Below are 13,928 nucleotides of genomic sequence, written 5' to 3' on the forward strand. Positions count from 1 at the left end.
CAGTGCAAAAGCTACATCACTATACAATCATCCTCAAGAAACATGGCCACTGGAACACAGCTCCACAGCCTCAGGAACTTCCCTTCAGCCTCTCTAATACACCTTAAACTAAAAAGGGGATATCTATATAATGCGTAAGAATAATCTCCAGGATAACCTTTCAACTCTGTTTGAAATATCTCAGTCACTGACACTTTATTTTGTCTCATTTCTCTCTTCCCCCTTTTGGTCAAGAAAGTTTTCTCAGTCCGTTGATGCTGAGTCCCAGGTCCTTCTAGGATTTTTGTCCCATATTGCCAGGGAAGTTTACACCCCTAAAAGTCATGTCCCATGTAGAGAGGGGGAGGGCAGTGAGTTTGCTTGCCGTGTTGGCTGAGAGAGAGATAGGCCATATCTGAGCAACGAAAGAGGTTCTCTGGAGGTGACTATTAGGCCTAATTTTAAGTAGGTTTAGCCTATCCTTTGCAAGGATAAGTTTCATATGAACAAACCCCAAGACTAAGGGCTTGGCCTATTGATTTGGTAGTCTCCACTGCTTGCAAGAATATCAGGAATTCTCCAAATGGGGAATTTTCCTCCTTTCTCAGGTACTTAATCTTATTGAGATTCTCTTGTACAAAACTCATTACTTTGCTCTTGCACCTATCAGAGCCCTTTTTGTCCTTGCATTGGACAGTTTGATGTGTCCAGGCATGGTTCTCTTTGTGTTTATCCTGCTTGAGTTTCACGGGGCTTTTTGAATGTGTATGTTCATGTTTTTTGTTAAATATGGGAAGTTTTCTGCCATTATTTCTTTAAATATTCCTGCCATCCCTTTCTCTCTCTTCTCCTTCTGGAACTACCATAATGCATTTATTGGTATGCTTGGTGGTATTCAACGGCTCTCTTAAGTCTGTTTGCTTATTTATTTATTTATTTTTCTTTCTGGTCCTCAGCCTGAATCATTTCAATTGTCTTGTCTTTGAGATCTCTGATTCTTTTTTCTGTTAGCTTCAATCTGCTATTGAAACCATCTAGGGATTTTTCATTTCAGTTATCGTAGATTTCAACTCCAGTAATTATGTTTGATTCCTTTTTAAAATGTCTGCCCCTTTATTGGGATTTTCATCTTGTTTATCCACTGTTTTCCTCATTTACTTTAGTTTTTGTTTTTCTCCCGGTTAAAAGAGTGAAATCATCTTTGAAAATTGCTATTGAAGTTTTAGAGAACATAAGCCCCAATTTCTGTTATTCACATTACTTAGTTATCTATGATAATTGTAGATTAGTGTGGGGTAAAAAACATTTGCTTTTCTACTGGTAAATTTGGAATATGGAAATGTTAAAGGAGCCAGAACAGAGCGTGCCTGTGAAGCAGAGCATGCTGATATGCTTAGGTAACTAAGGAAACTCCCAGGAGTTAAAGACAAAAGAAAGGTTGTTGTGAATTTCTCCCATAGATTCTAATGGGAGCAGGAACATCGGAGATCTTCCAATCTTCCAGTGGAGTGTCACCAATGTGGAGCAATGTAATACTGGTTAGAACTGGGAATCCTGGGTTCAAGCCCAACTCTTGCCATGAAGTCTCTCAGCATTTGCTTCACCTATTTGAGCCAGTGTTCTCATCTATAAAATGAAGTGTTGGTATGTTCTCTAGGTCCAGAAATCTGTCATTCTAATACTTGGCCAAATCTCACAGTAAGTTAGTGGCAAGGCTGGAACTAGGATCCAATTCTTCTGCCTCCTGTAGATCTGATATTTGAATTTCTTTCCATTCAATTTTGATACCAGTATAGTATTCAGTATCCTACAAACTCTTCAGTTGGGAAATGTATGTTTTCTCAAGTATTAGTATAAATAAATAGATTTATGTGTGTATGTTTGTGTATCATTTTTAAATGCTTCTAACAGCCTTAATTTATATCCTAGAAAGAAAGCTACTAGGTATTTGATACCTGTTTCCTCAATCACAAATATCTAAGCCTCAATAAAATAATTACATTACTTTTATTTTCTACGTAGTTACCTTCTGATTTAATCATATGTTAGCAAGGTGAAATTTATTTTAACTAATTGACTGTTGGGCTAATATTAAGAAATGAAAAACATGTGAGTCTATTGTCCAGCCATTCATCTTGTTTAATTTTAAAGGTAGTATTTTTTCTGATGAACTTCTAAAAAGCAGCAGCTTTTTTCTGTAGCCTGTCCCTCTCCTACCCACTATCACCCCCACCCCTACTTCCTACAGTCCCATTCATTCCATAGTTTAACACTTGGTTTTTACCCTCCTTTAGGCTATTCGGCTGTCCTTAGAGCAGGCCCTGCCTCCAGAACCAAAAGAAGAAAATGCTGAGCCTGTGAGCAAACTGCGGATCCGGACGCCAAGTGGCGAGTTTCTGGAGCGACGTTTCCTTGCCAGCAATAGGCTCCAAATTGTCTTTGATTTTGTAGCTTCCAAAGGATATCCATGGGACGAGTTCAAGTTACTGAGCACCTTTCCTAGGAGAGACGTAAGTTCCTAGGCCTATCTTAGGAAGTATATCCAGATAACAGATATCCCATTATTTGAGGTAGACAAAATAGTCCAGGAAAAGTTCTATGTTTGGCTACTACAAGAGAGCATACCCATGAGTGTTCTTTGTTCTGTACACCGTTCTCTCATTAGTTTTTGAAGAGAGATAGCTTTCCAGGCCAGTAACCATTATAAGAAATTAGGTAGTAAATTTTTTTTCCTTCCTAGCTGTTTCCTCTATGCCAGCATTCATACAGGCTTTCCCAAGATTGCATCATCTCTGTATACCTCACTTGGGAACTGTGGGCCGTTAGATCAGGACTAGTCTATGGTCTTCTAAGGTCATTTAAGGACAATAATAGATTCCCAAAGAACAAGTCATACTAAACTAAGAGGATTTCTTTTGTTTGACAGGCTTACTGGCCTATCATGTCATATGTCATATTTGGGAAAGGTGAACTATATTTGCTGTGTACTGTATTTCTGCAAGTCATTTGATAGTCTCTTGTAGTATTCTGGAGCAAAGTAAGAGATGTAGATCTGTAAAAGATTCATTGCTGATTAAATGGTTGTGTCCAGAAAGTGTTAAGTGGATTACTATACCTCTGGAGGGAACCAAGAGGTACTTACTATATTTAATTCTTTATTACTCACCATATTTATCAATAGCTGATATGAAGACTTTCATCAGTTTTATGGATTATGAAAAATAAGGTTCAAGAAAAACTGAAAATGCTGAAACCATAGCAAGATCGAACCTAGAGCAATTTTACAGAAATAGAGGGGGTGGGAGAAGATTCTTGCATTCGGTTTAGAAAATCACTGCTCAAGATTGGCATGGAAGACCATGGCAGAGGTTATCGTTAAATTGAGTTGAATATACACATTAATAGTGTGTTGTGACTACCAACAAAAAAACTAGTTGCATTTTTAGAGGTACAATCCCAGTAATACTTTAATAGTCCTATTCAACTCTGTACTAAGATATACTATGTCTGAAAGAGTCTTTAGTCTCCATGCTGAAACAGGAAGCCTGAAGAGATAGGAACGTGTCTAGAGAAGGGCTGGTAGGAAGGTGAGGGAACTGTCATTTGAGGAAAAGCCATGGGAAACATGATTGTTGACTTTGGCTACTTGAAGACCTGCCATGTAAGAGAGATCTGACTTTCTGAGGCTCCAGGGGCAGAACTAGGTCTAAAGACTTGAAAGTTATAGGAGGCAAATTTCAGCCTAATGTAAGAAAGATTTTTAGAAAAGAATATCTTGTGTTGTGAGGTAGTTGACTTTCTTATCATTGGAGATAATCAAGCACCACTGAATGGTCCCTTTTCAGTAATATATATATATACACACACACATATCCCATCGATACATATATATATAGAGAGAGAGTTGGGAAAAAGAGAGATGGGAAAGAATGAATGGTGTTCTTGCTTTATATGGAATGGGGCTTGAACTAGCTATCTAGTTCTACATAGTAAATCTTGAGATTCTCTGATTCCATTATGATCTAGTGGCATGAGGTACAGTAACCTATACTTCATATAACACAACAAAACCAAGAATTTGGGTAAGGCTCATCTTAGTCTCTCGCTTTGGCTGCCAGATTTGCAGATAGAAATAGAGGTTTGGTTCTTTGCAGAAAAAAACAGTGGTTTATTTTTAGTTCCTCCGATCACAAATCCCCTTTGGGTAGAAGGAGGATCCTGCCCTGTATGTCTAAGTCCAGAAGACTATAATAGACCCCAGGTGCTGGCTGTTGGCCTCTCTTTCATTGGCCCTGCCTATTGCTCTAAGCTCTTCCACTTTTTTCATATATAAGGTACACAGACATGCACAGGGAAACACACACGTGCACATGCTCTGAAGGTAAGAAACTACCTTAAATTCTGACACTGAATTTGGAACATTTAGAAAAGAGCCACTATCAAGAGGGTCATAATTAACCTGGTTCTCATACTTACTGTTCTTTGATGAACAGCTCACCTTGGAGAACTTACAACAATTACAAACTAAATTAGTGCTCCCTAGCCCTTGGTTTTAAGTCACTCTTGTCTGGGCCTCATGCATAAAATGAAAGTACTGGAAGACATGAAATCTAAGGACCTTTCTGGCTTTTATTTTCTTTCAATTAATTTTTAACCCTGAGCATTGGGACGGGAGGAGGGGAATCTCTTAAACGAAGCTGGGTTTTAGATTAGTTTTAACAACGTCTTTCTACAGGGTAAAAAAGTTGCTATTGAAAAGAAGCAAAGAAACTGAAATGAAATACAGAGGGTTTTTTTAGCCTTCTGCATGCCTGCCTTGAGCTCTGCTGACCAAACTCTAGGTTTCAGCACCTTTGGTACAGACTGTGTTGAGTATCAGCATGAATTAGTAGTAACTTAGTCTTAGAGAAAATTTAGTTCTGATTTAGATTTCAATCACTCATCCTTTGTTTTATACTACGAAAGAACACTATTCAGTCTGCTGAACAGTTTCTTCTTCCAGTGTCCCTGTCTTAGTTTGTCGGGGCTGCTATGGCAGACCACACACAGGCAGGCCTAAACATCAAGAATTCATTGGCTTGCAGTTTTGGAGGCTAGAAGTCTAAAATCAAGATGTTGGTAAAGCCATGTTTTCTCCAAAGACTGTAACATTTTGGTGATGGTATCCCTCTACCTGGCCTCTCCTACTTCTGTCTTTTATTTCTATGTCCAATTTTCTTTGCTTATAAGGACTTTAGCCATACTGAACTAAAGCCTGCCCTTGTTCAGTTTGGCCATACCTTAACTAATTAATAGCATCTTCAAGGGTCCATTTACAGATGGGTTCAAACCCACAGGATTAACAAGTAGGACTTGAACTTGACTTTTGTGAGGGACATAATTCAATCCCCAACAGTCCCTTTCACACCTGGCTCCATTTTAACCTCCACCCCCATCCCAAGGCCAATTTAGACAAGTTTGGCCCAGTTCCCAGAGAATTCTAATCAGAGGGGTTTACTCCTATAGGAAAAATCAAGAACTTCCCAGTACCCATCACAAATCCATTATATGATCCTTTGCTAACCTGGAATTATCTGCCACAGAGTGATTTTTTTCAAAACCCCACTCTGAGCATTCCCTTTCTTGTTTAAAAGCTCTTTAGTATCTCCCTACTGCCCTAAGGTAAGAACACATTTTCTAAAATTTTGCGCATCCTGGTCCATAGCTATATTTCCAGCCTAATGTCCTGTCTTTCATCACTTATTTCCTACTTCCATAACCAGGAAATATGAATTACAACCTCATGAGATTGTTCATTATTTGCTAAAGATACAAAAACTCTCATGCCTCTGTGTTCTGTATATTCTGTTCTCTCTTCCTTGATCATCTAACCTCCCCAATGGTCTGTTAGAACAGTTCTTTTAATGCCCAGCTCAAATGTCAGCCCTTCTGTAAAGCCCTCCCTTTTCTTCCAAGCAGTTTCTCCCTGCCTGTGTACCCATTGCAGTTTGTACATTCCTCTCTCATAGCACTTGACCTATTGTTCTATAATTATTTACAGAGACTGTCCATATCATGTTCATGTCTATTTCCCCTGTGGGTCCCAGTGTGGTGCCTCACACATAAGCATTCAGTAACTGTTGTTGAATATTGATGACCTCAGGCTTCCCTCAATCTCTGGTTCCAAAGTGAGCTAGAGAAGTTGCTTCAAATGAGAACATAAGCCCTAGGCCACCCAGATTCCATACCTAAACCCAGAAAGCCCACCCAGAACTTGTTAGGCTTCCTAGAGCCAGGGGTGTGGGGTGAGAGTTAATGGTCTTTCAAGTCAAATGACTAGTGTTTTAGCAAGGCTATTCTATAACAGCCATCTGTGTCTGCAAGGATTGGGATCTAATTTGCAAAAGTCATCTTAAATTACAGCCAAACTAAAGACTGTTAAAAAGCACATCTTAAGCTCTTGCCTTTTTAATAACAAATAACTTAAGACTTAACTCTAGGAGTCTTATTGTGTCTTCAGCCTTTCCTCCATAAAGCAGAGACTGGTTTCTCACCAGATGACCTGTTAAATGTTCTTGTCCACCTCACCCACACCACCCCCCTCAACCAAAGCAGTTATTCATATTAAAATTTCCCATTTGTCCAACCATTTGCTAAATGTCTGCTGAATATACTTCAAGGAACTGAGCACTATAAGACAACCAGAATAGCAGTAGACATAGACCTTCCCCCAGAAAGCTGATGGTCAAGTTGCTAGGGACACTGAATTATTTATTTATTTTCTATTTTACTAATAGTTGCCAAGAGGAGGAATAATATTCACTTGAGAACTTTGCTCATTAAGCTCTACCTCTTTGAACATGTTAAAGGCATGTGAACATCAGTGGCCCGTTTGCCTTGCTTGGACATTGTCCTTGGAGTGAGGTAGGTGGGTCTTAAAAGCTGAGGAACAACACTGGCTCCATACTACGTACCCTGCCTTGGAGTCAGATTAATGGGCTTCTGCCAACACCCCCATAGGTTCCTCTCTGGATTTACATTAACTCAGTGCCACTCAGTGTGAGGTTGTAAGTATCCCAGCCTTCCTCCTTTGTACCACTTTCTTATCTCCTCTCTTCTCTCATATTTCCTTTTCCACTCCCCTACTTCTTTCCAATCCTATTTTATCCTCTTCCCTTTCATTCCACTCTTCCCTCCTCCTTTTATCTTTATCCCACACCTCTCCTTCCTTCCTCCTGTTTTTTTTCTTTTGCGTACTTTTATCCACATAAAAGGTGCAGAGGAACTCCACCTGCAACTGGAAAGTGAAGTCTATTTATAAAATGACTAGACAGGGTGGGCCACCGTGGCTCAGTGGCAAAGTTCTCACCTGTCATGCCAGAGACCCAAATTTGATTCCCGGTGCCTGCCTATATAAAAAAAAAAAAAAAAAGGATTGGAGAGCACTAGGAAAGACATGGGGATGGCAAATGAGCTCCAGGACTCAGGTTTCTGATGCAGTCACACAGCCCTGTTCTCCTGTTCTTGCCCCAAGAATATTTCCTCCTCCAGATCTATAGATGTGAACCCTTCAAAACAGTCAAGATATACATTCATAAGACAAAGGAATAAATGTACTTATATTTTCCCCAGCTTTCTAGGTTTTTTCCCCCTTTTTCCTCTATAACTATAACTCTTAATAATTTTTTTCTTCTCCCTCTAATACTTAAAAGAACAAGAAAGTGAGTATAAACAAGCTCTTCACAGGGTTTTAAACAGATTCAGCCTTCAGTAGAGGATTATTCAAATGAACTAGGAAAAAAGCCTTACAAATTTAGGGTATATAGAGTCCTTCCTTCTGTCACCCATCCACTTTTATTACATTAAGCACCAAGCTAAGCCCTGGAAATACAGTGTTGAAAAACAGTGACATAGTTCTCACCTTATAAAACTTATTCTGTATCCAGAAGCTACTACTGGATGAAATTTGACTTCATCGATAACACAAAGATATCTTATTTGCTACCATATGGAAATACAGATAGTTTAATTTGCCAAGCAGCCACTCTGTGCCAACCTCCAAACCAGGCTCCGGTGATACAGGAATAAAATAAATTGTTATTGACCTTGAACAGTTCACATTCTTGTGTAAGCACACACCTAAAGCAAATCAGCTTATAAATTGTACCCCTAACTAGGAGGGATAGGTAATTTTATCCTGCAGTAGTAAGGGAAATTTTTACAAAGGGAATGAATTTGACCTCTGCTTGCACAAAGAAATTTTGGGTGAATGGAAGCAGAAAGAAATGTTTAAAAGTAAACATTTTAGTGGTAGTCGGACCTGTGTCTGAATCCCATTCCCTCACATACCTGCAGTATGGCATTGGGCAAATTACTTTGCCTTAAGTAGAAAGAGACAAAGGGGTTGGGAAGAGTTTGCAGTTAAAGAACGCATGGCAACAGTGAATTCTTTCTCCAAAGCAATGGTGTATATTTATGTTAAAAGTATCCAAATGTGTTTAGTACATGTCATCTGGCTGCTTACTGTTTTCAAAGACCCCCTGGAGGGCTTCAAGATGAAGCTTACATGGTCTCTGCCATGTAGAACCTTTTGGACTCTGGTGAAAGAATAGCCAAGCTCCTACAAGACTAGAATGCAAAAGAGTATGACAAGAGCACAAGAGAAGTCCAACAAGAGAAGAGTTTTCCATGGTTACCAAGAGATTTCAACACATACAATGAATGGTCCTAAGTTAATCATAGCCTTGTTGAATAATACAAGAACGTTTCACTGCTTTTATATTAATCATTTCCTTCCTATATGTCATTGTCGTTTGGCCTTCTTGCTCCTTCTTTTCCTTTTCAGGGCATATAATGAGCATTTACTAACTTTTTGTACATTAAAAAAAGTATCCAAATGTTCTAAGATTATAGTAACTAATCTAAGGTTCTCTAAATTTCTAAAGATATATATATATATATCTTTAGAGTCTTAATATTTCATATTTGGAAGGGATCACAGAGATAATCAATACCAATGCTGTCATTTCACAGGTAGGAGAATCAGAGCATCATTTATAAAATTAAGCACTTTGCTTAAGTCATATAACCAATTATCATAGCAAAACTGATACTAAAATCCAAGTTTTCTTTAACTTTTTGCTTTTTAAAATCTTGATTTGTTCACGCTTTTTAAAAATCTGTTAATAGATATAGAGTTCCACTTTAAAATTAGAGCCATATGCTATCTGACCAAAAAGGGGAAAAGAAGTGTAACAAATAAGGTATCAATGGCTGAGAGAGTTCAAATAGAGTTGGGAAGCTACTCTGAAGGCTACTCTGAAGGCAACTCCTACGCCAGCTTCAGCTAGACATTGCTACCTATCACATTTTGCCAAACCCCAACCCAAACCATTCCTGCCAACCCTAAAGAACACCTCAGGCTTTATCTGATGTTCTACAAAGGTTCCATGCACTAGGGTAACTCTCCAGAAACCTACAACCTCCAGATGGGCTCCTAAGCCTGAAGTCCTGAAACACAGAAGGGCCAGCTGCTCCAGAACATCAGCTAGTTCCATCCCCCTATCCCATATTATTGACAGTCCCTTCCAAAATGAGAAAATTAGAATGAGCATAGCCCAAATAACCCTAAAGATTGGGAGAAAGACCAAAGGAGATGGTATAGTTATACAGAGAACGTAGGGTTTAGCAAATGAGTATGATTGCAGAATCATTATATTGATATTTCTTTTAGTCACCAGTGTCTTGGAGCAGCTAGAAGTAAAAACCTAAAATTGTGGACTTATAACCCATACCAAACTCTTAAATCTGTTCTACACCTAATTGTTGTGATGTGCTTTGAAATTTATTGCTTTTTTTGTATAAATGTTATTTTTCACAATAAAAAAAATTAGAGACATAGCATAAAACTAGTAAGCCAACATTAGAGACCACCTAGTAAATGGCTGTTGAATGAATAAATTAATTAATTCAGGCCAGATCCCACATTTACATGTGAGGAAATTGAAGCCAATTCCAGAGACTGAATGGAATTTCCTAAGGCCATACAGCTAAAAACCATCTTGAGACCCAAGATCTTCTACCCCACAAAATGAATGAATGACTCAAATGAGCAAGCAACCTGTCAGGTAATAATAATGCTAGCCACCATTTATTAAGTGAATCCTTACAACAATCTTATGAGATTGGTGTTATCCTTATTTAAAAACTGAAGCAGTGAGAAGGTCAAAGAAGCAGATTTCAAAACAATGTCCACAATCTATTATGCCAGGCAAATATCCCCCATTTTATGGATATGGAAACTGAGACTCTAAGTGAAATGTTTTGATCAAGATCACGTAACCACGAAGTGACAGAGCTGGAAATTAAATCTGAGGGTGCTGATGCTTTTGTTGTATCTTACTGGTAGCCTGACAAGATGAATTGGTATGGAGAGAGACTGAAACCAGAACAGTCAGTGGATGTTACAGTCCTTAGAAAGATGATAAAAATGCACCCAGGGCAGAGGAAAATTGGAGAGATGGTTATATGGTTGTATTTAAAGGCTAACAATGCCTGGACTAAGTATTTTGTTAAGGGGTTCCAGAGCGTCTCCTGTTCCCTCTATTATGATGATCAGATCAAAAGTATTAATGAAATCACTTGGTAAACTGCAGAGGGCCATACCGTTTGAGTTGGTAATGCTGAGTTTCTTTATCTATCTCCAATAAGTCACTGCTTCTGACCTGTCTCTGGTTTTTAAAAAATGTCTCTCAATCCCAGTTGTCTTATCTGTAAGATGGAGCTTCTATCTATGCCTTAGGGTGTATAAAGATTAAATGAGAGGGTGGGCCATGGTGGCTCAGCAGGCAGAGTTCTTGCCTGCCATGGCAGAGACCCGGGTTCGATTCCCGGTGCCTGCCCATGCAAAAGAAAGATTAAATGAGAGAATACTTTCTGAAGTACCTGGCATAGGGTCTGGCACAGAGTAGGACATTAATAGTTCTTAGTTACCCCTTCTAAGTGAAATTACGCTTAATTACCCCTTCTGGCCTTTAAAAAATAAGTTTTGTACACATATTCCTCATTCTTATTATGAAAGTGACCTGCATTTTTTCAGTTGTGTAATAGCAATCCCTTTCTTGGAAGAAAGTTCTCTATACATTACAGTTCCCTTAGCAGGGGAAGAAAAGTGTTCTGCGCATTGGCAGTAGTGACACGGAGGCCACATGATGATTTAATATAAAGTTATATTATCAGTAATCAGGTGAACCTTGGGTGAGTCACATAAGTTTTCCTAAACTAGTTCCTTCACCTATAAAAGGCACATTATAATAGTGACCTGTGAAATGATGGTGAGAATTAAGTGAGGTGACATGAGGCACAGGACATGGCACATGGTAGGCACTCAAGAAATGTGAGACTTTAAGATGTTTAGACATCCTCTCAGCAGGGCACTGTATAAGATAAAACCACGCTGTCTCACTTTCTATACTTTCCTTTAAGGAAGCATATTCTTTCCTCCACTCTCCAGGTTACTGTTTGAATAAAGTAGAATCCTCTCATCTGGAGTTGCATGGAAATGTGACTGAACACCAGGGAGGTTTTCTTTGAAATATGTTGGTACAATTTTCTGCTCAGTTTCAAGAGGAGTTGAGTCTAAGCCTTCTAAAAGTGTGTAGATCTCTGATGTGAAAGTTTTCTTTGAGATTTTTGTGGCTGATTTGGTAACCTCTTTGTTCTAACAACCATTTCCAGCTTTCACCAAGAAGGGGTAATTAAGAACTATTAATGTCCTACACTGTGCCAAACCCTGTGCCAGGTACTTCAGAAAGTATTCTCTCATTTAATCTTTCTTTTTTTTTTGGCATGGGCAGGCACCGGGAATTGAACCTGGGTCTCTGCCATGGCAGGCAAGAACTCTGCCTGCTGAGCCACCATGGCCCACCTTCTCATTTAATCTTTATACACCTAAGGCATAGATAGAAGCTCCATCTTACAGATAAGACAACTGGGATCGAGAGACATTAAAGTTTCCAGGGTCATGTACCTAGTAACTGACACTATTGGGATTTTAACCCATGCTCTTTATCCTAAGCAGAAAACTTTTTCATATAATGTGTCATACGGCCTCAAAACTATCCCCAGGCTTGATGATTCCGTAGAACTCACAAGACCCAGCATATAGTCATACACACAGATATGATTTATCATAGCAATAAGATCAAAGTAAAATCAACAAAAGCAGAAAGGCAGATAGAGTGAACTCCAGTAGAAACCAGGCACAAGCTTTCATAGGTTCTCTCCTAGTGAAGTCACACAAGACTCACTTAAGTTCCCAGCAATGACTTGTGGCAGCACATGTGAAACTTTAACAACCAAGGAAGCTTATTAGGGACTTAGTGCCTAGAGTTTTCACTGGGGACTTATGATATGGGTACCCTTTGCCTAGCGTATACCAAATTTCCAGACTCCCAAAAGGAAAGTAGGTATTCAGCGTTGTTTACACAAATAGATTAGTCATAATGAGCCACTTTTATCAGTTCTGGGAATAGTAGGAACCCTCTCAAAATCTATGTTCCCATATGCCAACCAATGGCCAACCTTATAAGCAGGCCTTTCAAAAAAATAGTAATCAGGCCTGCTAGGTTCACTCTTCTCTGTACATATAATTTCATTTTTTAAGATACATCTCTAATTCACTTTGGGAGTTTATTGTTAGAGATGAAAATGGAACTCTGTAAACGGAAAAACTTGAATATTTGACTTTGCCTCCTACTGTTACATGAAATAGAACTTAGTCCTACAGCAAAGGATAAAAGTAGTCTCAGGAGAATACTAACAAGCACTGGTTAACTCCATATTTTCTAAGCAGATTTTCAAGAAAACCTGGTTCTAGAGAAAGCCATTGCCTGGTTTCTAGAGTTTAAATATATTCAGTGCAAATTTTCCCCAAACTCTGTAATGGTCTGCTCAGAGCCCCAGTGGCTGCAGCCACCTTCCCCCACTGTAGAGAGAGAACACTTTTTCCGAACTGGTTATTTAAAATAAAGAAGAGGTAACCACAGTTGTTTGTATTTATTTTTCCTTACTTGTTGTATTAGCCAGTAAAAATCAACCCAGTAAAGATGATTTCTTTAACACTACCTCCTAGTAGTAGTGCCTCCTACTTCTTTTCAGTCACATTTCAGAGGCATTATAGCTTGAAAACAAGAACACTTACAGGCTGTGGAGGCAATGGACTGGCCTTGAATTCTGGATCAATTCTTCACTGAATGACCTTAGACAGATTTACTTATTCTTGGTAAAATAAGAGTAATAACACCTACTTCAAAGGGGTATCGTGAGGATTAAATGAAAGAATGAATGTAAAATTTCTAATATTTATAGAATTTGACACAGAGTAAGAACCTAAAAATGATAGTTGATATGATGGTAATGGTGATTTTTCTCTACCACTCCCACTCCCTCTTTCCTATTTTCTTTTATGTTTTGGCTTCAAAAAGACATAGAATCTTGTTTGGAAACTACCAGCTTTTCAAGTAAGACTGCCAAACACTGTGTCTTATATGCCTAATAACTAGAAGTTAGAAGTGATTTTAAAGTAGAACTATCTAGAGTTTTCTACCTTCTGTTTTACCAAATCAGCAAGGAGGCATTCATTGCCCATATCTTTTTCATGGTTAGTAACATTCCTAAATTGGTTTATGGTATTTTTCTTCAAGTGAGAGGCAGGCTTATTTCTTTATGGAGATTTTTTCCTCATTTATGTCAGGGTCCTCTGAGGCTTGCTCTGTGTGAGCTCATTTAGGGCAGTAGCCATACTGTGTCTTATTTGCCTTTGTACCCCCAGTTCCTGGCACAGAGTAGGGCTCACTGAGTGGTGGGTGGTGGGGTGGATGGATGGCAGACAAGGTAGGCGCACACTATAGAGGGCTCTAGCACATAGTAGATACTTGATAAATCTCAGCTATTATGATGAAATTGATAGC

General features: G+C 38.8%; 1 protein-coding gene across 6 annotated transcripts in view; it reads left to right on the forward strand.

Moving 5' to 3' along the window:
- Positions 1-13,928, forward strand: part of FAF1 (Fas associated factor 1) — a 667,255-nt gene that overhangs the window by 633,899 nt on the left and 19,428 nt on the right. For all 6 annotated transcript variants that reach the window (XM_077149703.1, XM_077149708.1, XM_077149704.1 and 3 more), the window contains one exon: positions 2,274-2,489. In XM_077149703.1, coding sequence (XP_077005818.1) covers positions 2,274-2,489 — 216 coding nt within the window. The remainder of the gene's footprint in view (positions 1-2,273; positions 2,490-13,928) is intronic.

Source organism: Tamandua tetradactyla, chromosome 2 (assembly GCF_023851605.1).
Source record: "Tamandua tetradactyla isolate mTamTet1 chromosome 2, mTamTet1.pri, whole genome shotgun sequence".
In the NCBI taxonomy this organism is placed as follows: Eukaryota; Metazoa; Chordata; class Mammalia; order Pilosa; family Myrmecophagidae; genus Tamandua; species Tamandua tetradactyla.